Genomic DNA, 23017 nt, shown 5'->3' with positions numbered 1-23017 from the left:
TTCCAAAATTGCTCTTGTTATTGATTTCTAGTTTAAAGATCATTTGGTTTTCGTCCTTCATGCTGTTGATAGGATGTATCACATTGATTATGGCATTTGTTGAACCATCCTTGCATCCACGTGCTAAATCCCATTTGGTCACAAAAAATGATCTTTTTAATGTGTTGTTTAATTCAGTTTGCTAGTACTTGGTTAAGGATTTTTGCATCAATGTTCATTAGGGATATCAGCCTGTAGTTTTCTCTTTTTGATGTGTCTTTGTCTGATTTTGGTATCAGGGTAATACTAGCCTCACAGAATAAGTTTATAAGTATTTACTCCTCACCTATTTTTTTGGAATAGTTTGAATAGCACTTCTATTCATTCTTCTTTAAATGTTTGGTAAAATTCAGCAGAAAACCCATCAGGCCCCAGGCTTTCCTTTGCTGGGAGACTTTATTACAGCTTTGATCTTGTTACTTCTTATTGCTCTGTTCAGGTTTTGAATTTTTTCATAGTTAAATCTTGGTAGGCTGTAGTGTCAAGGAATTTATACGTTTCTTCTAGGTTTTTCCAATATATTGGTTTTTCCAATTTATTAGAGGCTACTGCTCCCAATATACACTTGAATGACCTCAATTATTATAGGCTATTGCTCCCAATAGCCTCTAATAATCCTCCTAATTTCTTTGGTATTAGTTTTAATGCCCCTTTTTCCATTTCTAATTTTATTTATTTAGATCTTCTTTCTCTCTCTTTTTAAGTCTGACTAAAGGTTTGACTTTCTCTTTTTAAACACCAACTTTACATTTTGTAGATCTTTTGTATTCTTTGTTTCAATTTTATTTGGTTGTTTTTATCTTTATTATATTTTCTCTACTAATTTTGGGTTTAGTTTACTCTTGCTTTTCTAGTTCTTTAAGATAAACCTTTTTTTTATTTGAAGTTTTCCTACTTTTTTGATGTGGGCACTTATAGCTATAAACTTTCCACTTAGTACTGCTTTTCCTATATCTCATAGGTTTTGGTACATTATGTTTCCATTATTATTTGTTTCAATAAATGTTTAAATTTTCTTCTTAATTTCTTCATTGACCTGGTCATTCAAGTGTATATTGTTTAATTTCTGTGTGTTTATATAGTTTCCAAAATTCTTCTGGTTATTAATTTCTAGTTTAATTCCATTGTGGTCAGATAATATACTTGATATAATTTCAATTTTTTTGATGTTTAAAGACTTGTTTAGTGGCCTAACATATAGCCTATCATTGATAATTATCCATGTGCTTAGAAGAATGTTTATTTTGCAGCCATATGATGAACTGTTCTATAGATGCTTATTAGGTCCCTTTGGCCTACAGTGCAGATTAAGTCTGATGTTCCTCTTTTCATTTTCTGTCTGGTTGATCTGTCCAATACTGAAAGTAGGGTGTTTAACTCTCCAGCTATTATTGTATTGAAGTCTATATCTCTCTTTATCTCTAACAGTATTTGCTTTATATATCTAATGCTCCATTATTGGGTGCATATGTAGTTTCAATTGTTATATCCTCTTGCTGAATTGACCCTTTTATCATTTTATAATTACCTTCTTGGTCTCTTTTCATAGTTTTTGTCTTGAAATGTATTTTGTCTGATATAAATATAGGTACTCCTTCTCTTTTTTGGTTTTCACTTGCATGGTATATCTTTTTCCATCGCTTTATATTCAGTCTATGTATGTTTTTATAGGTAAAATGTGTTTCTTGCAGGCGACATATCCTAGGTCTTGGTTGTTTTTATTTTTTTACTTTTTTGTTGTTTTTCGTTTTCTGTTTTTTAATCAATTCAGTCACTCTATGTCTTCTGATTGGAGAGTTTAGTCCAGTTATATTCAATGTTATTATTGATAAGAACTTACTACTGCCATCTTGTTATTTGTTTTCTGGTTTGTGGCCTGCTCTTCCTTCTTTCCTTTCTCCCTGTCTTCCTTTTACTGAAGGTGATTTTCTCTGGTGGTATGCAATGATGCTTGCAAATATCTCATAATCTATTATTTTAAACTAATGACAACTCAACACTAATTACATAAACAACAAAAAGAACTAACAAGCCAAGAGCATACTAATGAAAACTCAACACTTTAACTTCATCGCCCAACTTTTTAACTTTTTGTTGTTTCTATTTATATCTTTTTGTACTGTCTATGTCTTAAAAAGTTATTTGACATGGTTTGGATTTATGTCCCTGCCCAATCTCATGTCAGATTGTAATCCCCAGTGTTGGAGGAGGGGCCAGGTGGGAGCTGATTAGATCATCAGGGCAGACTTCCCCATATGGTGCTGTTCTTGTGATAGAGTTCTCACGAGATCTGGTTGTTTAAAAGTGTATGGCACCTCCCCAATTCTCTCTTCCTCCTGCTCCAAAGCCTGTGGAACTGTGAGCCAATTAAACCTCTTTTCTTTGTAAATTACCCAGTCTCAGGCATTTCTTTAGAGCCATGCAAGAATGGACTAATACATTATTTTAGTTATTATTTTTGATCAGTTTATCTTTTAGTCTTTCTATTGAAGATATGAGTAGTTTACACACCACAATTACAGTCATAACAGTCTGTGTTTTTCTGTGTATTTACTACTACCAGTGAGTTTTGTACTTTCAGAGGTTTCTTATTGCTCATTGACATCCTCTTCTTTTGGACTGAAGAACTTTAGCATTTCTTGTAGGACAGGCCTAGTGATGATGAAATCCTGCAGTTTTGTTTGTCTGGGAAAGTCTTCATTTTCCTTCATGTTTGAAAGATATTTTTGCTGGATATACTGTTCTGGAATAAAAGTTATTTTCCTTCAGCCCTTTAAATATGTCACACTACTTTCTGCTGGCCTATAATGTTTTTGCTGAGAAGTCTGCTACCAGACACGTATTGGAGCTCCATTGTATATTATCTGTTTCTTTTCTCTTGTTGTTTTAGGTCTGTGTTTTTACTCTTTTCTCTCCTCTCTTCAAGCAGAAGAAAGAAGTCTCTCCCAGAGCCACCAGCATGACTGCTTGTGTTTGGAGGACAATGGTACAGGCGTTCCCTTGGCTGCCTTGGTTGGTGTCTCACTAGATCTCCTGCCCCCCAAGTCCATTGGCTCTGAGCCCAACACAGCACCAGGACTTATCCAGTAATTGCAGTTCTTGAAACCTAGACTGCTTTTCAAGTTTATTTAGGACCCATAGCACTTTAGCCCATGGTGGCAAGACTTGCCAGAACTCAGGTTCCAAATACTGGGATGGATGATTTGCCTCTGGCATAGCTGGTCTAAATGCTCTCTGTGTGGGCACCAGCAGATTTCTGCCCAGTGTGACTTTCTGTGTGACAGGGAAGCACTAAGTTTCAATGCAAAGTCTCCACAATCACTGTGCTTTCCCTTCCCCAAGTGCAGATTTCCTCTCTGCATCATGTGGTCACTGCCAGGGGATGGAAGAAGGGTGGCATCAGCAGTTCAAGACTTTCTTTCCTATCCTCTTCAGTTCCTCTTTCTGTAATATGAAGTCAAACCAATTACTGTGCTCACTTACCTAATGTTTCATTTTTATGAAGGTGCTTTTTTGTGTGGATAGTTGTTCAGTTTGGTGTTCCTCTAGGGAGGACAATCAGTGCAGGCTTTTGTTCAGCAATCTTGCTCTGGCTGGCTTGGAAACTCTACTTTCTGTGCCATTTTTCTTTAAAAAAGTTATTTTTAGCTTCAATAGCTTTAGTAGTACAAGTGATTTTTGGTTACAAGGATGAATTGTATAGTGGTGAAGTCTGTGATTTTAGTGTACACATCACCCAAATGGTGTACATTGTACCCAGTAGGTGGTTTTTAATCCCTTACTCCTCTCCCACCCTATCCCCTTGTGAGACTCCAGTGTCCATTATACCACTCTGTATGCCTTTGCATACCCATAGCTTAGGTCTCACTTATAAGTGAGAAACATATGATATTTTATTTTCCATTCCTGAGTTACTTCACTTAGGATAATCGCCTCCAGTTCTATCCAAGTTGCACAAAAGACTCTATTTTGTTCTTTTTAATGCCTGAGTAGTAGTATTCCATTATATATCTATATCTGGATCATTTATCTCTCTATCTCTCTATCTATCTGTCTATCCATATATATCTCACGTTTTCTTTATCCACTCATGGATGGGTATTCAGGTTGATTCTGTATCTTTGCAATTGTGAATTGGACCATGATAAACATATGAGTGTAGTTGTCTTTTTTATATAATGACTTCTTTTCCTTTGGATAGATACCCAGTAGTGGATCTACCTATTTAATAAATAGAACAATTGAGTATTTCTTTTGGCCTAGAGCATAAAATAGTTACTGAGACACAAAGAGACTCAAGAAAGTTGAGGAACCTCTGATTTAGCTTCATGAAGGGCCAAATATTTTGACAGAAACTTTATACTCAATATTGTAGGCCAGATATTTGTTTTTGGGTAATGCAATATAGTGAACAAAAACAAGAAGGGGGAAGAGGAGAGGGAAGGGAAAGGAGGAAGTAGTAGAATAAGAATGGCCATTAACTGAGCACTTACTAAGTGCCAGGCTTTGTGTTAAGTATTTTACCTACAATAATATTTTTCAATCCTAAGGCCTATGCCATCATAGTACATATTGGATTTTCTCTGTTCTTGTTGGTAAAACAGCCATTACCCAAAGCTACCTGGGCAGTCCTGTGCCTCTTCCTGCCAGGCACCCCCTGGACTTCTCTACAAAATAGCAACTTAATGAGCCAAGCAGGGGGCCTTTATGACCTTGCTCCAGCACCACGGCTGATGTTTGTTATGCTTAATTATTGCTTGGCCTTCTTAATGTTAAATATTTAGCATTCCACCCTTGTTCAGTCCTCATAGCAACATCTTTGGGGATGCCAATTCCAATAGCCCAAAATATATCTTGACCTTGCAGCTAATTTATATTTTTCTTGATGTGAGAGATAACCCTAAATATGAGGAGATCTTTGTCTGAAGTTTGATCAGCTGACATAAATTTCCCAATTTTTAAGGAACTACCTAATATTTTATTCAAATGTAAAACATCAACAAATATGTATTTTGCAAGAGGCAAATCTCTCTCTGTGTATGTGTGTGTGTGTGTGTGTGTGTGTGTGTGTAATGTAATGTAATGCCTAGAGCAATTGCGTTAAAAAGCTGCATAAAGAGATGTACTCACAAATAATATAGATAAAACAGAATTCTTAAGAAAAAAAAAGTTGACATAACCCACAGGAAGACAGAAAAAGACAAATAGAACATGCAGAAAAAAAATAAAATGGCAGACATTAGTCCTAACATATCAGAATTACATTAAAAGTCATTGGGGCAGGCTGGGCATGGTGGCTCACTCCTGTAATCCCAGCACCTTGGGAGGCCGAGGCAGGCAGATCATGAAGTCAGGAGTTCAAGACCAGCCTGACCAACATGGTAAAACCCCGTCTCTACTAAAAATACAAAAATTAGCCAGGTGTGGTTGTGGATGTCTGTAATCCCAGCTACTCAGGAGGCTGAGGCAGGAGAATCACTTGAACCTGGGAGGCAGAGGTTGCAGTGAGCCGAGGTCATGCCACTGTACTCCAGCCTGGGTTACAGAGTGAGACACTATCTCAAAAAAAAAAGAAAAAATAAAAGTCAATGGGGCTGGGTGCAGTGGCTCACACCTGTGATACCAACACTTTGGGAGGCTGAAGTGGAAGGATCACTTGAGGCCAGGGGTTTAAGACCAGCCTGGGAAACATAGCAAGACCTTAACTCTGAAAGAAAAAAAAATATAGCCAGGCGTGGTGGTATGTGCCTGTAACCCCAGCTACTCAGGAGGCTGAGGCAGAAAAACCCAGGAGGCTGAGGCAGAAAAATTGCTTGAGCCCAGGAGTTATAGGTTACAGTGAGCTATGATCACATGACTGCACTCCAGGATGCACTCCAGACCCTGTCTCAAAAAAAAAAAAAAAAAAAAAAAAAAAAAAAGCCCAAGGGTTAAATACCCCATATTAACAGGCTAAACAAGAAAAGTTACGTGATCATATTAATCAAACCAGGAAAAAATTTGACAAAATTTAACATTCATAAATTTAACACTGATAAAAAAGAAATTAACACTGATAATAAAAAAAAAAAACTTTCAGGAAAACAGGACTAGAAGGGAAGTGCTTCAAAATGATAAAGATCGTCTACTAAAAACATACAGCTATTAATAAACGTAATGTTCATAGATGTTGGTGGAGATGGTAAAAAGGGAATTACTATACACTGCTGGTGGGAATATAAATTAGTACAACCTTTATGGAAAATAGTGTGAAGATTTCTAAAGAACTAAAAGTAGATCTACCATTTGATCCAGCAAAACCAAGATGGTGACAAGAGTAACCTCTTGTTGTCCTCACTGCTACACTCTCACCAGTGCCATGACAGTTTACAAATGCCATGACAGTATCAGGAAGTTCTCTATATGGTCTGAAAAAGGGAAGCATGAATAATCCACCCTTTGTTTAGCATATAATAAATAAATAAGCCAGGGCGCAGTGGCTCACGCCTGTCATCCTAGCGCTTTGGGAGGCTGAGGCGGGTGGATCATGAGGCCAGGAGATCCAGACCATCCTGGCCAACATGGTGAAACCCTGTCTCTACTAAAATACAAAAAAAAAAAAAAAAAGAAAATTAGCCGGGCGAGGTGGCGGGCGCCTGTAGTCCCAGCTACTCAGGAGGCTGAGGCAGGAGAATGGCGTGAACTCGGGAGGTGGAGCTTGCAGTGAGCCGAGATCCCGCCACTTCTCTCCAGCCTGGGTGACATAGCGAGACTCCGACTCAAAAAAAAAAAAAAAAAAAAAAGACGGAAAGATGAAAAAGGAAGGAAGGAAGGAGGGAGGGAGGGAGGGAGGGAGGGAAAGAAAGAGAAAGAACCAGAAAAATGGGCACCCAGCAGCCCTCGGGGCTGCTATGTCTACGGAGTAGCCATTCTTTTATTCCTCTACTTTCTTAATGAACTTGTTTTCACTTTACTCTATGGACTCACTCTGAATTCTTTCTTTCGTCAGACCCAGGAACCCTGTCTTGGGGTCTGACTTGGGACCCCTTTCTGGTAACGTCTTTCTGGCAACCATGAAGGGAGGAAACTGAGGAGATCCCCAACCCAAAGGAAATAGACTGCGGCACTGATTGGTTGACTTTGGGTAAGTAGTGGTGAGGCAGGAAAATAGGGTCTGGAGATAAGGAACATAAGGCTGATTCACGCTTCAGCTATGATAGGAAATAACTACTCCATGAGGCGTACACCGAATATAACTTTACTTCATCCTCTTCATTTACATAGGGCATACCTGAAGTAACCAATGGAATCCTCTAGGGGGTTCATGATTGGATTTTCTCAATTCCCTTTTTTGTTGCTGTTGAGACAGGGTCTTGCTCTGCCACCCTAGAGTGGAGTGCGGTGGCTCGCTGCAGCCTCTGCCTCCCAGGCTTGAGTGACTCTCCCACCTCAACCTCTCAAGTAGCTGGGACTACAGGTACGCACCACCACACTTGGATAATTGTTGAATTATTTGTAAATACAGGTTTCTTTTTTTTTCCCCTTTTTTCATGTTGCCCAGGCTGTCAATTCCTTTTAGACCTACACTTGGAGTAATGTGATGTTGGCTAATCTTCTATTTTGGAGGAAAACCACTGTTTTTGATAGAATTAAGGAATTCTAGAATGCAAAGAAATTTTTGGGTAACCTAGGGCTCTCTCCTAAGATTTTCTCCTCATTTTGCTGATGAGGAGGGGTAGATAGCATGAAGTTAGATCTTGTTTTTTCATCCAATGTGACAATTTTTCCCTTCTGATTAAAGGGTTTACTCCATTTACATTTAATGTTGGACTTAAATGGTTTATATTTAATGGTTGGATTTATACCTGTCATTTGGCTGTGTTCTACATGTCTCATGTTTTTGGTTGCTGTATTGGTTTTTTACAGCCTTCCTTTATGTTAAATATGTATTTTATATTGCACCACTTTACTTTGTTGGTGTTTTAGCGCTACTTTTTTGAGTAATATTCTTAGTGGTTGCTCTAGGAATTGCAATATACATGCTAATTTGAAACAATCTAGCTTTGATTAATACTAACTTTAGTATATAGAAACTTTGTTCCAATATAGCATCATTTTCTCTCCCCTCCTTTGTATTATTGTAATAGAAATTATATTTATATATGTTATAATCCCAAAATAAACATATGATTATTGTTTTTATTCAATTGTCTTTTAACTCCATTTAGAGAAGAAAAAAGTAGAAAGTATATATACTATTTCTTATATTTATCTATATCATTACCTTTATTGATGCTATTTCTTTGTAGGGATTCAAGTACTATCTTCTAGTTTCATTTCTTTTCAGTCTGAATTATTTTCTTTAGAATTTATTTTAAAAACAACAACAACAAACAAACAAACAAAAAACCAGAATCTCGTTCTGTCACCCGAGCTGGAGTACAGTGGCGCAATCTCGGCTCACTGCAATCTCTGCCTCCCAGGTTCAAGCTAGTCTCCTGTAGCTGGGATTAAAGGCATGCACTAGCACGCCCTGATAATTTTTGTATTTTTAGTAGAGATGGGATTTCACTATAGTGGCCAGGCTGGTCTTGAACTTCTGACCTCAAACAATCTGCCCACCTCGGCCTCCCAAAGTGCTGGAATTACGGGCATGAGCCACCACAACCGGCTAGAATTTCTCATAGGACAGGTATGCTAGTGACAAACTATCTTAATCTTTCTTTATCTGGTTATGTCTTTATTTTGCTTTCAGTTTTGAATAACAGTTTTTCTGGTTACATAATTCTTGGTGGTCAGTTTCTTCTTTTTCTTTCAACACTTTGAATATGTCAATTTATTGACTTCTGACCACCATTATTTCTGATATGAAGTAAGTTGTTAATCTTACTGAGTATTTCTCATATGTGAATAATAGTTTTTTTTTTTTTTTTTTTTTGCTACTTCTGAGATTTTCTCTTTTTACTTGACTTTTGATGGTTTGACTATGATGTGTCTAGGTGTGGATCTCTTTATATTTAGGCTACTTAGACTTCTTCAAACTTTTTGGATGTGTAGATTATAGTTTTCCAGCAAACTTGGGACATTTTCAGCTACTATATCTTCAATGGTTTATTTTTCTTCTTTCTCCTTTCTCTCCTTTTGGAACTTCTATTTTGCATTATGCTGGCATGCCAATGTGTTTCATTGTTTCTGACACTCTGTTCCTTTTTGGTTTTTTTGAGACAGAGTCTCGCTCTGTCACCCAGGCTGGAGTGCAGTGGCACAATCTCGGCTCACTGCAAGCTCCACCTCCTGGGTTCATGCCATTCTCCTGCCTCAGCCTCCCAAGTAGCTGGGACTACAGGCGCCCACCACCACTCCCAGCTAATTTTTTGTATGTTTAGTAGAGACGGGGTTTCACCATGTTAGCCAGGATGGTCTCAATCGCCTGACCTCGTGATCTGCCCGCCTCAGCCTCCCGAGGTGCTGGGGCACCCAGTGACACTCTGTTCCTTTTTTAAAGTTCTTTGGTTTGTTTGTTTCTTTAGACTGGATAATGTCTATTGACCTATCTTCAAGTTCACTGATTCCGTTTTTCAGCCTAAACTTGCTGTTGAAACGTCTATTAAGTTTTTTATTTGTTACTATACTTTTTAATTCCAGAGTTTCTCTTTGGTTCTTTTCTGTAATTTCTATCTTTCTATTGATATTGTCTGTCTAATGAGCCGTTGTTTTCATATTTGTTTTAAATTATTTAAAAGTGATTTTCTTTAATTTTCCAAACATACTTATAATAAGCTGATTTAAAGGTTGTCTCTACTAAAGTATGGTCTTCAGATAGTATGGGCCACAGTCTCCTGTTTCTTTGCATGTGTTGTACTTTTTTGTCAAAAATTATACCTTTTAGATAATTTTTTTTTTTGCTAAATACCAGAATATTTTAATGACTCTGAAATTTTATTATGCCACCCACACCAGGGTTTGTTGTTGTCTGTTTAGCAATTTACCTAGGCTAATTCTATAGAGTCCCTGCAGTATGCTGCCACAGAAATCTATCATTACTTTTAAAAAATTCTTGTTTCTATTTTTAAGCCTAACTTCCCAGGGGTTGCCCTGTGTTTACATACTTCAGGGGTCAGACAATGATTGGTTAGAAGGTTTTCTTAAACGACTTGAATAAGTAAATCTTCTGCACCTGGTTTAGGGAAACCGTTTTTGAGTTTCCACATGCCTTCAAAGTTCAGGCAGTTTACAAATTTGCCTTAGGTTTGATTTCCTGCTTACACTGAGCTCCAAGGTCTGTAAGAGATGAATAAGTAACTGGGGCTCCTGTTGGTGTTTCCTGAACATGCATGCAGCCTTGAACTTGCACACAAACTTCTAAATCCCCAGGAATATTATAGACATAGTATAGAGCTTATCAAAGTCTCCTGTGGCTCTCATGTTTCTCATGTAACCCTATAAAATATTTGCTAGTCTTTTGGTGCCTCAACCTATATTGCAGCCCTAAGCAGTTGCAATGCTGACTTTGAGCAGATTGCTTCTAATTGCTATTCTTTTCATGAATACCCAGTGATACAGCTTTTTTGAGGTTCTCCAAGTCAAATCAGTTCCTTCTAGCAGAAGCAAGTCCTCAAGACTGCCTTACCACAGAGCTGACACTCAGAGAGGAAAAAACATGGAAGATATAAGGAAGAACATAAGAAACATAAGGTATAACATGAACAAATCTAACTTAATATAATTGGAGTTCCAAAAGGAGAGCAGAGAAAGAAAGAGAGAATAGGGAAGCGTTAATCTTTGAAAAGTTAATGACTAAAATTTTCCCAAAACTAATGAAAGACATAAAGCCACTGATGCATGAATTCCTGAAAACCCCAAGCAGAATGAATATAAAGAACGTCATATCTTGGCACATTACAGTAACACTAATAAAAACCAAGGTCAAAGAAAAAAATTTATAACAGCCTGATGGTGAGAAATATTACCTTCAGTTTTTAATTGATTTGGTGCTGACTTTCAAAAAAATGGTGGCAGTGAGAATATAAGTAGTGAAACAAGTAACTGCTAATCTAGAAGTACAGACCCAGAAAATACACCCAGCAAAAATATTCTGCAAAAATGAAGGAGAAATGAAAATGTCAGAATAACAAGAACAGAGAATACTTCCTAAGCAGAATTACACTAAAATTACTATAAAAGATAGTTCTTCAGGCAGAAGGAAAATAATTTCAGATAAAAGCCTAGAAATTCAGTAAGGAGTGAAAGACAATAGAAAGGGTAATTATATGGATTAATCTAAATGAATATTGAGGATATGCAACACTGATATTGTCTTGTGGGGTGTAAAATATGTTTAGGATTTAAATACATGAAAACAAACAAAAGGTAGAAGAGACTAAAGGAATTATAATGTTCTAAAATCTGAGCATTGCTACGGAAGTGGTTAAATTAATCATGTATATTTACTATAAGAAGTTCAGGATGTATGTAACAACCCAAGGGTAATCATTTAATTTTAAAAAAGAATATATAGGCTGGGCGCGGTGGCTCAAGCCTGTAATCCCAGCACTTTGGGAGGCCGAGACGGGCGGACCACGAGGTCAGGAGATCGAGACCATCCTTGCTAACACGGTGAAACCCCGTCTCTACTAAAAAATACAAAAAAACTAGCCGGGCGAGGTGGCGGGCGCCTGTAGTCCCAGCTACTCGGGAGGCTGAGGCAGGAGAATGGCGTAAACCTGGGAGGCGGAGCTTGCAGTGAGCCGAGATCCGGCCACTGCACTCCAGCCTGGGCGACAGAGCGAGACTCCGTCTCAAAAAAAAAAAAAAAAAAAGAATATATAATAGAAAAAGTTAATAGTGGAGTAATGAAACTAAATATTTGATTAATCCAAAAAGAATGCATAAAAGAAAACCAGGGCCGGGCATGGTGGCTCATGCCTGTAATTCTAGCACTTTGGGAGGCCGAGGTGGGTGGATCACTTGAGGTCAGGAGTTTGAGACCAGCCTGACCGACATAGTGAAACCCCGTCTCTACTAAAAATACAAAAATTAGCTGGGCATGGTGGCACATTTCTGTAATCCCAGGTACTTGGGAGGCTGAGGCAGGAGAATTGCATGAACCCAGTATGTGGAGGTTGCAGTGAGCCAAGATCACACCACTGCTCTCCAGCCTGGATGACAGAGCAGGACTGTCTCAAAAAAAAAAAAAAAAAAAAAAAAGAAAGAAAGAAAGAAAGAAAGAAAGAAAGAAAGAAAGGAAGGAAGGAAGGAAGGAAGGAAGGAAGGAAGGAAGGAAGGAAGGAAGGAAGGAAGGAAGGAAGGAAGGAAGGAAGGAAGGAAGAAAGAAAGAAAAGTCGAGGCCGGGCGCAGTGGCTCACACCTGTAATCCCAGCTCTCAGGGAGGCAGAGGCGGGAGGATAGCTTGAGCCCAGGAGTTCGAGACCTGCCTGGGTAATACAGTGAGACCCCGTTCTCCACAAAAAGAAAAAAAAAAAAAAAAAAAAGACAAAAAAAAAAAAAAAAGAAAGAAAGAAAAGTCAAGGGAATATAAAAGAGGTTAAGTAGAAAACAAATAATAAGATGGTACATAAAACCTAAATATTATCAATAATTCTACCAAATGTAGACAGACTAAATATTCCAGGTGGAAGACTAAGATAACCTGAATTTTTTTTTTTTTTTTTAGACAAAGTTTTGCTCTCGTTGCCCAGGCTGGAGTGCAGTGGTGCAATCTTGGCTCACTGCAACCTCCACCTCCTGGGTTCAGGCGATTCTCTTGCCTCAGCCTCCCGAGTAGCTGGGATTACAGGCACCTGCCACCACGCCAGGCTAATTTTTTGTATTTTTAGTAGAGATGGGGTTTCACCATGTTGGTCAGGCTGGTCTCAAACTCCTGACCTCAGGTGATCCACCCACCTCAGCCTCCCAAAGTGCTGGGTTTACAGGCGTGAGCCACTGCGCCTGGCCGATAGCCTGAATTTTTAAAACAGAAAAGCTACATGGTGTCTACAAGAAACCATACTTTGAAGATAAAATCACAGAAATATGTAAAGTAAAAGGATTGAAAAAGATATCTCATAAAAATGTAAAGGAAAATGGGTTCAGCTACATTAATATGAGATAAAGTAAATTTTAGGTAAGAAGCTTTGTAGAGATAAAGAGTGGTATGATATAATGATAAAGGATTAATTTGCCATATATCATATAACAATGTAAAATCTATATGTACCTAAAATATAGCCTCAAAATATATAAACCAAATTTGACAGAAATAGACAAATCTTCAATTATATTAGGAGACATTTGCTCTAGTTGACATGGAGAACATGGCGCACAACAAAATACATTTTTTTTTTTCTTAGAGGGGGACTTGCTCTATTGCATGGGCTGGAGCGTAGTAGTGCAATTATAGCTCACTGCAGCCCTGAACTGCTGGGCTCAAGCTATCCTCCCACCTCAGCCTCTCAAGTAGCTGGGATTGCAAGTGGGAGTCACCATACCTGGTAAAATACATATTCTTTTTTTCAAGTATACATGCAATATTTACATAAATTTATCTGGATAGAATACTAAATCATAGGCCAGATGCAGTGACTCATGCCTGTAATCCCAGCTTTTTGGGAGGCCAAGGTGGGAAGATCTCTTGAGCTCAGGAGTTGGAGAACAACCTATTCAAGATAATGAGACCTGGTCTCTACAAAAAAATTTAAAAAATTAGCTAGGTATGGTGACACACACCTGTGGTCCTAGCTGCTTGAGAGGTTGAGGTGAGAGGATTGCTTGAGCACAAGGAAATTGAGGCCGCAGTGAGCCATGATTGCACCACTGCACTCCAGCCTGAGCAACAGAGCAAGACCTTGTCTAAAAAAAAAAAGAAGAAGAAGAAGAACAAGAGGAAGAAGAAGAAGAAGAAGAAGAAGAAGAAGAAGAAGAAGAAGAAGAAGAAGAAGAAGAAGAAGAAGGAGAAGAAGAAGAAGAAAAAGGACTATAAAACAAATTTGTTTCCTCAACACATTTCATAGGATTGTATTTCCATCAGAATGTGTTCTCTGATCACAGTAGAATTAAGGCAGATATTAATTTAAAAAGAATAATTTAGAACATCTTTGGTATTCTTAGAAATTAAGCAATGCACTTCTAAATAGCCCATAGATAAAGAGAAAATCCAAAATAACTTAGAAATCCTTTAAAACTGTTGGGTGGATCACTTGAGGTCAGGAGTTCAAGACCCAGCCTAACCAACATGGTGAAACCCCACCTCTACTAAAAATACAAAACTTAGCCAGGCATAGTGGTGAGTGCCTGTAATCCCAACTACTTGGGAGGCTGAGACAGGAGAATCACTTGAACCTGGGAGGCAGAGGTTGCAGTGAACTAAGATCGAGCCACTGCACTGCAGCCTGGGCAACGTAGTGAGACTCCATCTCAAAAACAAACTAGATTGTATTTAAAAATTGCATTGTAATGAAAATGCAGCACATCAAAACTAATAGGATCCTGCAGTCGAGCAAAGGAAATGAAACTGTACAATATACCTGTGCTACAAGGTAGAAAATTATGAATGTCTTCACCAAATAACAAATAGAGCTCTACTGAGGTTGAGAGGTAGGAGCAGGTGTGTATCCCAGAGGTGGATCACAAAAGGCCCCATAGAAGTGGTGACATTTAAATGAGGTTTTAAACAAATATGATGAAAAGTTGGAGCTATAGAATAGAGGTAAAAGGAGAAATGTCCAATAGGTTGCAGCTCAAGTTGTGATCACAGAAAAATTAATCGCCTAAATACACATATTATAAAAAGAATAAAGGCTGAAAAATCAACCCATCTTAAGAAATTAGAAAGAGAAAAGCAAGTTTGAAAGACTCAATATTGGAAAAGATCTATTCTATAGATGTAATGCAATCCTGATTGCAACAAATCCTGATCTCAACAAATCTGTGTGTATACGTGTTGCATATATGCAACTTGACTAGGGCCATAGCAAAGATAAGGTTAGATAGGTAGGTAGGAGCCAGGGCAGATAGGGCATTGTTGATCTTATTACAGAGTTGGAAGTTTATCCTTAAGGTAGGGAGCAATGAAGGGTTGTTACACAGATGAGCTATATGATTTACATTTTAAAATACATCACACTGATAACAGTTTTAAGAAAAAATAGATGAAGCCTAAAAGGTTGTTGCAATAATCTAGAGATATAATGGTGATTTTGATAGTGGCAATAGGAAAGGATAGAAGCGGACAGATTTGAAACCTATTTAGTAGGTAGGTTTCAAGACTTGTTACTAGAGTCAATGGATAATGCCTATGTTCCTAATTTGGAAAATTGGTAGACGGTATTGAGTTTTGAACCACATAGTCATACCCTTGTGATGTTCTCCTGCAGTTCCAGACAGCCCAGAAACAGGAATAGAAATAATATATAGATTTGTGTAGTGGTACAGATTAGCAGAAATGATGAAAGTCAAGAAAGGGGAACATTTTGAGGTGGTAGCAAACGAAGAGCTAAAATAATGATGTCCAGGTTAGTTTCAAGACAAATGAAACCATACTGGAATCTAATCTGAGAGAAGTGAGACATATCAATTGGAGATTACAATAAAAACAAAGAGTGAGTTCGATTAAGAGGAAGGAGAAAAGTAAACATGCAGAAGATAAATATCAGAGAATATTTTTAAAATGGAGATCTTGCAGGTAGCGTTTTTCAAGGCATATTTAAGTTTGACATATAGCTTAGTCTGAGGATGATTGTTATCTTAGGTGAAACGGAGGTCATGGAATTTCAAAAGAGGTCAAAGAATTGTGAGTCCTGGATGTTAATGGTTTTTGTCAGTGGATGTGGGAAACACCAAAAGTGATTGTAGAAGATAAGACAGAAAAAGATTGAGAGTCAGATACTACAGTTAGAAAAACACAAAGCTTTTGATAGAAAATTTTTGAAAATTGAAGAACATTTCAGCTCATGGATGGCAAGAATTGTGTTTCATTCATCCTTGTCTTTTTTGTTTATCTAGAACATAGCAAGTGCTCAAAAAATATTTGCTAGTTGAACTGACTCCATTGCCTTTTATTCCTCAGAAATGTGTATTTGTCCATGGTATGCTAGATAGCTATTTCAAATGGAGCAATCAGGTGATGAAGAGGTGACCTAAGAACTGAGTGACAGTAAGAGTTAACCCAAGATCAGGGGAAAGAATATTCTAGGCAGTGGAAAGATCTTGTCAGGAACAATCTTGGCATGTTTCAGAAGCAAAGATTGCTAGTGTAGTTGTAACTTATTGGTCAAGGGAGAAGAAAATGATCAATGTGGCTGGGCACAGTGGCTCACACCTGTAATCTCAGCATTTTGTGAGCCCGAGGTAGGGGGATCACTTGTGAGTTCGAGACCAGCCTGGGCAACATAGTGAGACCCAGTCTTGACAAAAAATAAAAAACTAGTTGGGCATGGTGGTACATCCTGTAGTTCCAGCTACTAGGGAGGCTGAGGAGGGAGGATTGCTTGAGTGCTGGAGGTTGAGGCTGCAGCAAGCCATGATCACAGCACTTCACTCAACTTGGGTGACAGAGTGAGAACCTGTTTCAAAAAGAAAAAAAAGAAAAAAGATGGAAGGACCATCAAATTGAATTAAATTCTGGAGGAAAAAGGATTCAAGCAAACAAACATAGAAATTACCAGAGCCCAGGTCTACTAACAGGAAAAAGTACTTTCTTTAGGTCAAAGATAAAAATTGTTTTTTATCTAATTATAACACATAGTATGTCATTTATATTAAATTGCATTCTACTGAGTTTCCTCATATTTCATAGGTCACCCATCTCATTGCCTTTGCTGCATCCTCTTTTCTAAGCCTCCAATGTTGGAGGAGAGCCCCCAAGCTCATTCATTCCTTGACCATTTCTCTCTCTCTCTCTCTCTTTTTTAGAGATGGGGTCTCACTCTATGGGCCAGGCTGGAGTGCAGTGGTGTGATCGTCACTCACAGTAGCCTCAAACTCCTCGGCTCCAGCAATCCTCCTTACCTCAGCCTTCTGAGTAGCTGGGACTACAGGTGCACACCAGCATACCCGGACTTACATGATCTGATCCCTAGCTTCCTTTGACTGTATATTTTACCTCTTTGCCCCTTATTCTTGTTAAACTGTCCTTCTTGCTCATCATTTCTCTATACACATTCACTTCTTGGGAAATCTCTTCCAGTTTCATGGCTTTAAATACCATATATATGCTGATGATTCTCAAGTTTGTGTTTCTAGCTCCAACCTCTTACCTGATCTTCAGACTCATATATGAAACTGCTAACTTAATGTATCTAATGGATACTCATTAGCATGGGTAGAAGTTCAACATGTTCAAAACAAAACTCATACCAGAAACTTTCCTTATCCTAGTCTTTGTTATTTCTAGAAAATTGCATCATGATTCATCCTTACTACTTAGGACCAAATCTAGGAGTGAGTTTTCCTTTTCCTTTTCTTTCCTTTCCTTTCTCTTTCTCTTTTTCTTTCTTTCCTTCCTTCCTTTCTTCCTTCCTTCCTTCCTTCCTTCCTTCCTTCCTTCCTTCCTTCTTTCTTTCTTCTTTCTTTCTTTCTTTCCTTTCTTTCTCTCCCTCCCTCCCTCCCTCCCTCCCTCCCTCCCTCCCTCCCTCCCTCCCTCCCTTCCTTCCTTCCTTCCTTCCTTCCTTCCTTCCTTCCTTCCTTCCTTCCTTCCTTCCTTCCTCTCTCTCTCTTGCCCTCCTTCTTTCTTTTTGAGACAGGGTCCTATTGTCCAGGCTGGAGTACAGTGGTGTCATCATAGCTCATTGCAGCTTCAAGCACCTGGGCTCAAGGGATTGTTCTGCCTCAGCCTCCTGAGAAGCTGGGGTTACAGGTGCACACCACCACACCTGGCTAATTTTTTTATTTTTATTTCTTGTAGAGAGGGAGTCTCATTATATTGCCTAGAATGGTCTTGAACTCCCGGCTTCAAAGAATCTTCCTGCCTCATCCTTGCAAATAACTGAGATTGCAGGTGTAAGGCACCACACCTGGCTCATTTATTTCTTTTAAATTGTGTATCCAAACTACACTCTAATATTGTCAGTTCTAGCTTAAAGTTTAATTCCAAGTCAAACTGTTTCTCTCCATTTGCACTACTATCACCTTGTACAAGTCACGACCATCTATTGCCTGAACTATTGCAAAAGCCTCCTAACTGAACTCCCTACTTCTTTTCCTTCCTGCCTATAGATAATTTTCCCCTCAGCAGCCAAAGTGATCTTAAGTGATCACATTATGTCACTCTCATGTTCTAAGCTTCCAATGGTTTCACATGTCACTTAGAATAACATCAAAATGTCTTACAATGGTGAGTCATATATGTCCATATATGACATAGAGTCTTTAATATGCAAATGTTAAAAAAAACCTGCATATTGCAGTTTCAGTCAATGACAGACCAAATATGCGATGGTGGTCCCATTAGATTATAATACTGCATTTATACCTCTTTTCCAATTTGTGTCCACATTTTTTCAAATGAATTATTTCATTCACTTTTTAAAAAATTGATACATAATAGATATAGACATTTTCAGAGTACATATAATTTGATACATCTATATAATGTGTAAAGTTTTTGTACCTTTTCTATGTTTAGATATGTTTAAATATACAAATACCATTGTGTTACAATTGCCTACAGCATTCAGTACAGTAACATGCTGTGCAGGTTTTCAGCCTAGGAGAAACAGTCTACACCACACAGTTTAGATATGTAGTAGGCTATACCATAGGTTTGTGTAAGTACACTCTATGATGTTTGCATAATGACAAAATTGCCTAACAATGCATTCCTCAAATGTATCCCTGTCATTAAGTGATAAGTGCTAGAATATAAGCCTACATTATGATGTAGTTTCCAAAAACAACTCATATTACCTTACACTGCATTAACAGAAGTGCATTGTTTGAAGAAAGGCAGGTGCTAGTTCTTCCAGTCAGACTACTTTGGAATGTTATATTTGACTCCAGGCATTTCATATTAAGATATCTTAATATTAATTGCTGTATTTCAGATAAAGAGTGTTTTTCAGAAGAGAGAAAGTAGGATGGTAAAAGGACAAATTATGCCTGGTGAGGAACCATTACAGGAACCGAGAATCTTTAACTTGAATACTTGATGATTAGGGAAGAGCCATGAAATTTCCCCCCAAATAACTAAACATCTGCCACATGAAAAAGGGGGTATACTAATTCTTTTTTTTTTTTTTTGAGATGAAGTCTCGCTCTTGTCCCCCAGGCTAGAGTGTAATGGCGCGATCTCAGCTCACTGCAACCTCCGCCTCCCGGGTTCAAGCGATTCTTCTGCCTCAGCCTCCCAAGTAGCTGGGATTACAGGCACCTGCCATCACACCAGGCTAATTTTTGTATTTTTAGTAGAGACGGGGTTTCACTCTGTTGGCCAGGCTGGTCTCGAACTCCTGACCTCAGATGATCTACCTGTCTCGGCCTCCCAAAGTGCTGGGATTACAGGCGTGAGCCACCGTGCCCAGCTGGGTGTTATACTTTTTCTTATTAGCTACAGGGGAGGAAAAAACAATGGTAGGAGGTTTCAGAGAGGAAGCTCAGCACTTACAAGGAAGAACTGCTCAACAGTTTTTTTCCAAACCAGTGTTCTGCAGAATACTAAAACATGTTCATTTAAACAAGGTATCTTATGTCTTTACTGCAGGCTATCTCAGAGTCTTTAATATGCAAATGTTAAGAAAAGGATACAGTATGCCACATTTCCCAAACTTATTTGTCCATAGACACTTCTATTTACAGAACTGTGTTAATGTCTCTTGAAACAATGGTCATAGAACAGTTTGGGTTAAAGCTATTTAAAAATGAACAGGCTGTCTTCCAAAGGAGTAGGGTCAGGTTCACATCAATATATCTGGAAAAACTGGTTGGTCTTGCTGCCACTCTTGTACTTCTGAAATGTTTGTCATTAAAACTGAAGTATATAAAGCTTGGGCACTTAGAGCAATTTCTCTTACCTGTTAACAGTAACATTATCTGTTAATATTAACAGCTACCTGTTAACATTAACATTGTTACCTGTTAACATTAACAGTATGAGACCCAACACTGTTCTACATGAGAATAATGTTTTAAAACCAATGGAAATGAGGCTTTCTAGAACAGTGATTCTGAACTTTTTTCCTAGTAACACACTGCACAGTCATGACATTTCCGTGTCTGTCCTCTGATTCATTCATTGTGTGTGAGGTAATGTTTCTCAATTTTTTTCTTGACCACACACATACACAAACAAAACCCTCATGCTCTACCACTCCTACTCCCACAAATTTTGATAGGAACCTCATATAGGACCATGCTCCTCTATTGACTATTTCCCTTTTAGGAGCTCAAACCTAGGCATTAATGTAACTCTTTTTGAATAAAAAGAAAATTTCTAGGCTTCAAGGAAGAAAAGGTATTTAAAACTTATGGGAAAAGTAAATCAGGAAAGCAATATCAAAAAGGAACTACTACTTTGGAGGCTAAATGGAAACATTAATAAAGGAAGTTGGACTTATAGAAACATTGTTGTTATTGAATATTTGCAGCAATAAGCAAGACAAGGTGTAATAATAAGAAAAAACTGGGTCAGCAAGGTTGATAAGACAAAGTTGCAAATTATAATTATTGTTTATACAACTGTTCACTGAAGGGCATAGTTCAATGCCATAGAGGCTAAGAAGAATGTACTCTATAAAAGAATGACTGGCTTTTCAGGATTTCTAAAACTTACACCTCTTCCTGTTCTCCAGAACCATTTTTACTAATGTTTACTATCTCTAATCTGGTTTCCATGATCTATCCATACTGAGAAAGGAGTGTTTGGATAAGCAAATAAAATACTATCATAATCAGAAAGATATAACTTCTCCTGTGTTTTAATAAAATGGCATTCTGCTTCCTACAATTTGTATTGACAAATTTACTAAAGTCTTATCAAACCTAGATAGCTGACAAACCAGGCCCTGGCTGGACCAGATCACATCATACATACCAATTCTTGAGGCCCCTGTGAATAGCATAATTACATTGCTTACAAAAAAAAAAAAAAAAAAAAAAAAAAAAAAAAAAACTTGAAATACCGTTCCTTTGTTATTCTGCAATTTTACCTCTAAATCAGTACCTCAAAAATTAGGGCATCAGTCCTAAATGTCAGTTACCTATAAAGGAATTCCCATAACTTTGCATACCCACACAGAACGATCTCCATCATACATGTGTATTTTCATGGCCATTTGGAGACACCAGGCCAGCTCCAGCAACACTGCATAAGTTTTAATGAGTTCACTGATAGACAGGCAGACATGGAATCTCAGGGGCCTTGTTTAAAGATGTACTGGAAAACCAGTCCTGGAACTTCTGTCGTTGGAGAAAGGTGGGGGAGATCAGCTCTGATATGCTGCTATCTCTCTTGTCTAATCCAGTAGAAGAAAAAAAAAATGCTTGAAGACAGGGCCAGGAATTGGGGTCAGGACAAAATCCAGGGAGTCATCAGAGTTTTGTCTTCTTGGTCTCTAGGTTGATCATGTTCCCTTGGATGTGAGGAATCTGCTTATCTCCTGGACCCTGCATATCCTCTGTCTTCACAGGAACATAGTAGTAGCCCATGATGGAGAAGATCAGGCAGATCACCAGCAGAAGGCAGGAAAACAAAATAAATTCGGCCCACTGCAGGGGGAAATAAACATGAGAAGAATATGGAGAAACCTGAAACTAAAGAGATCTTTACAGGATGAGGACTGGGGAGCAGACTGACCTGGGATCACCAGTTCAACCAGACTTTTGCTGGACAAAGACTGGGCTCACTGGCCTCTCCTCACATAGGTATATTGTAGTCAATATTGCCACTTACATATGTCTATTTTCCTGGTAAAGTCTGTGTATCTAACCCATTTCATGTCACAGCACTGAGTGGGGAATACAGGAAGCAGAGAGATAAGTGGAAAGGGAGAAGAGAAAGCTGGAGGAAAACCTTGAGTAGAAATGAATCCTGCTTCCCTCAGATCCATACCTGTACCAGGCCACTGAACTGTGCCACAACAAGCACGATGATATTCCCAACTGCAATTGTCAATAGCCAAGCTGCCTGGAGTACAGATTTCATGCTAGAGGGAGCCTGGGGATGACACAAATTTGAAAGTAAACAAATTCCCTTCACTGCCCTCATGCCCCATGCATCCAGGAAACTTCTCCCACAAAAACTTTCAAGTTAGAACTTCCCTCATTAAGTTCAGCTATCACATTGATTCAGAGGGTGATAATAATGCAAACAGTAAGAATAAAATGAAACTCCTAATTGAATATTTTTAAATTCATTATGTCATTTAATCTTCATTACAACCCTAAGAGATAAGTTCTATTAGTATTCTTACACATTTAAAAAATAGCATTACAGACTGGGCACAGTAGCTCATGCCTGTAATCCTAGCACTTTGGGAAGCCAAGGTGGGCAGATCATCCAAGGTCAGGAGTTAGAGACCAGCCTGGCCAACATGGTGAAACCCTGACTCTACTAAAAATACAAAAATTAACCAGGCATGGTGGTGCGCGCCTATAATCCCAGCTACTCAGGAGGCCGAGGCAAGAGAATCGCTTGAACCGGGGAGGCAGATGGAGTCTCGCTCTGTTGCTTAGGCTGGAGTGCAGTGAGCTGAGATCGCACCACTGCACTCCAGCCTGGGTGACAGAGCGAGACTCCATCTCAGAAAAAAAAAAAAAAAAAAAAAAAAAAAAAAAAGCATTACAGAGAAGAGATAGTAATTTACTTGCTCAAGGTTACACAATAGGTCATGCAGTCAAAATTCTAACATGGGGAGTCTGACTCTGCAGCTCTTCATTTTAATCTTTAATCTCTTTCCTAGAACCCCAAAATCATAGACTCCCATGCTGCACTGTCATGATCTGGGGAGTCAAGATGTTCAGGTCATATATGTTCAGGGTCATAAATAAGGTACCCAAGGCCAAAAGAGAT

At 38.4% G+C, this 23017-nt stretch overlaps 1 protein-coding gene across 2 annotated transcripts in view; it reads right to left on the bottom strand.

The window, feature by feature from the left end:
- Nucleotides 1–19701: 19701 nt before the first annotated feature.
- The window catches only part of SLC15A2 (solute carrier family 15 member 2), a 53045-nt gene continuing 49729 nt past the window's right edge, over nucleotides 19702–23017 (bottom strand). For both annotated transcript variants that reach the window (XM_010370525.2, XM_030941800.1), the window contains exons 21-22: nucleotides 22058–22162; nucleotides 19702–21714 (exon numbers count right to left, since the gene is read on the bottom strand). In XM_010370525.2, coding sequence (XP_010368827.1) covers nucleotides 21538–21714; nucleotides 22058–22162 — 282 coding nt within the window. In that variant the 3' untranslated portion in view covers nucleotides 19702–21537. The remainder of the gene's footprint in view (nucleotides 21715–22057; nucleotides 22163–23017) is intronic.

The sequence above is a fragment of the Rhinopithecus roxellana genome, chromosome 1 (assembly GCF_007565055.1).
Source record: "Rhinopithecus roxellana isolate Shanxi Qingling chromosome 1, ASM756505v1, whole genome shotgun sequence".
NCBI lineage: Eukaryota > Metazoa > Chordata > Mammalia > Primates > Cercopithecidae > Rhinopithecus > Rhinopithecus roxellana.
The sequence above is the reverse complement of the archived record's forward strand: the minus strand, read 5'-3'. Positions and strand labels throughout refer to the sequence as shown.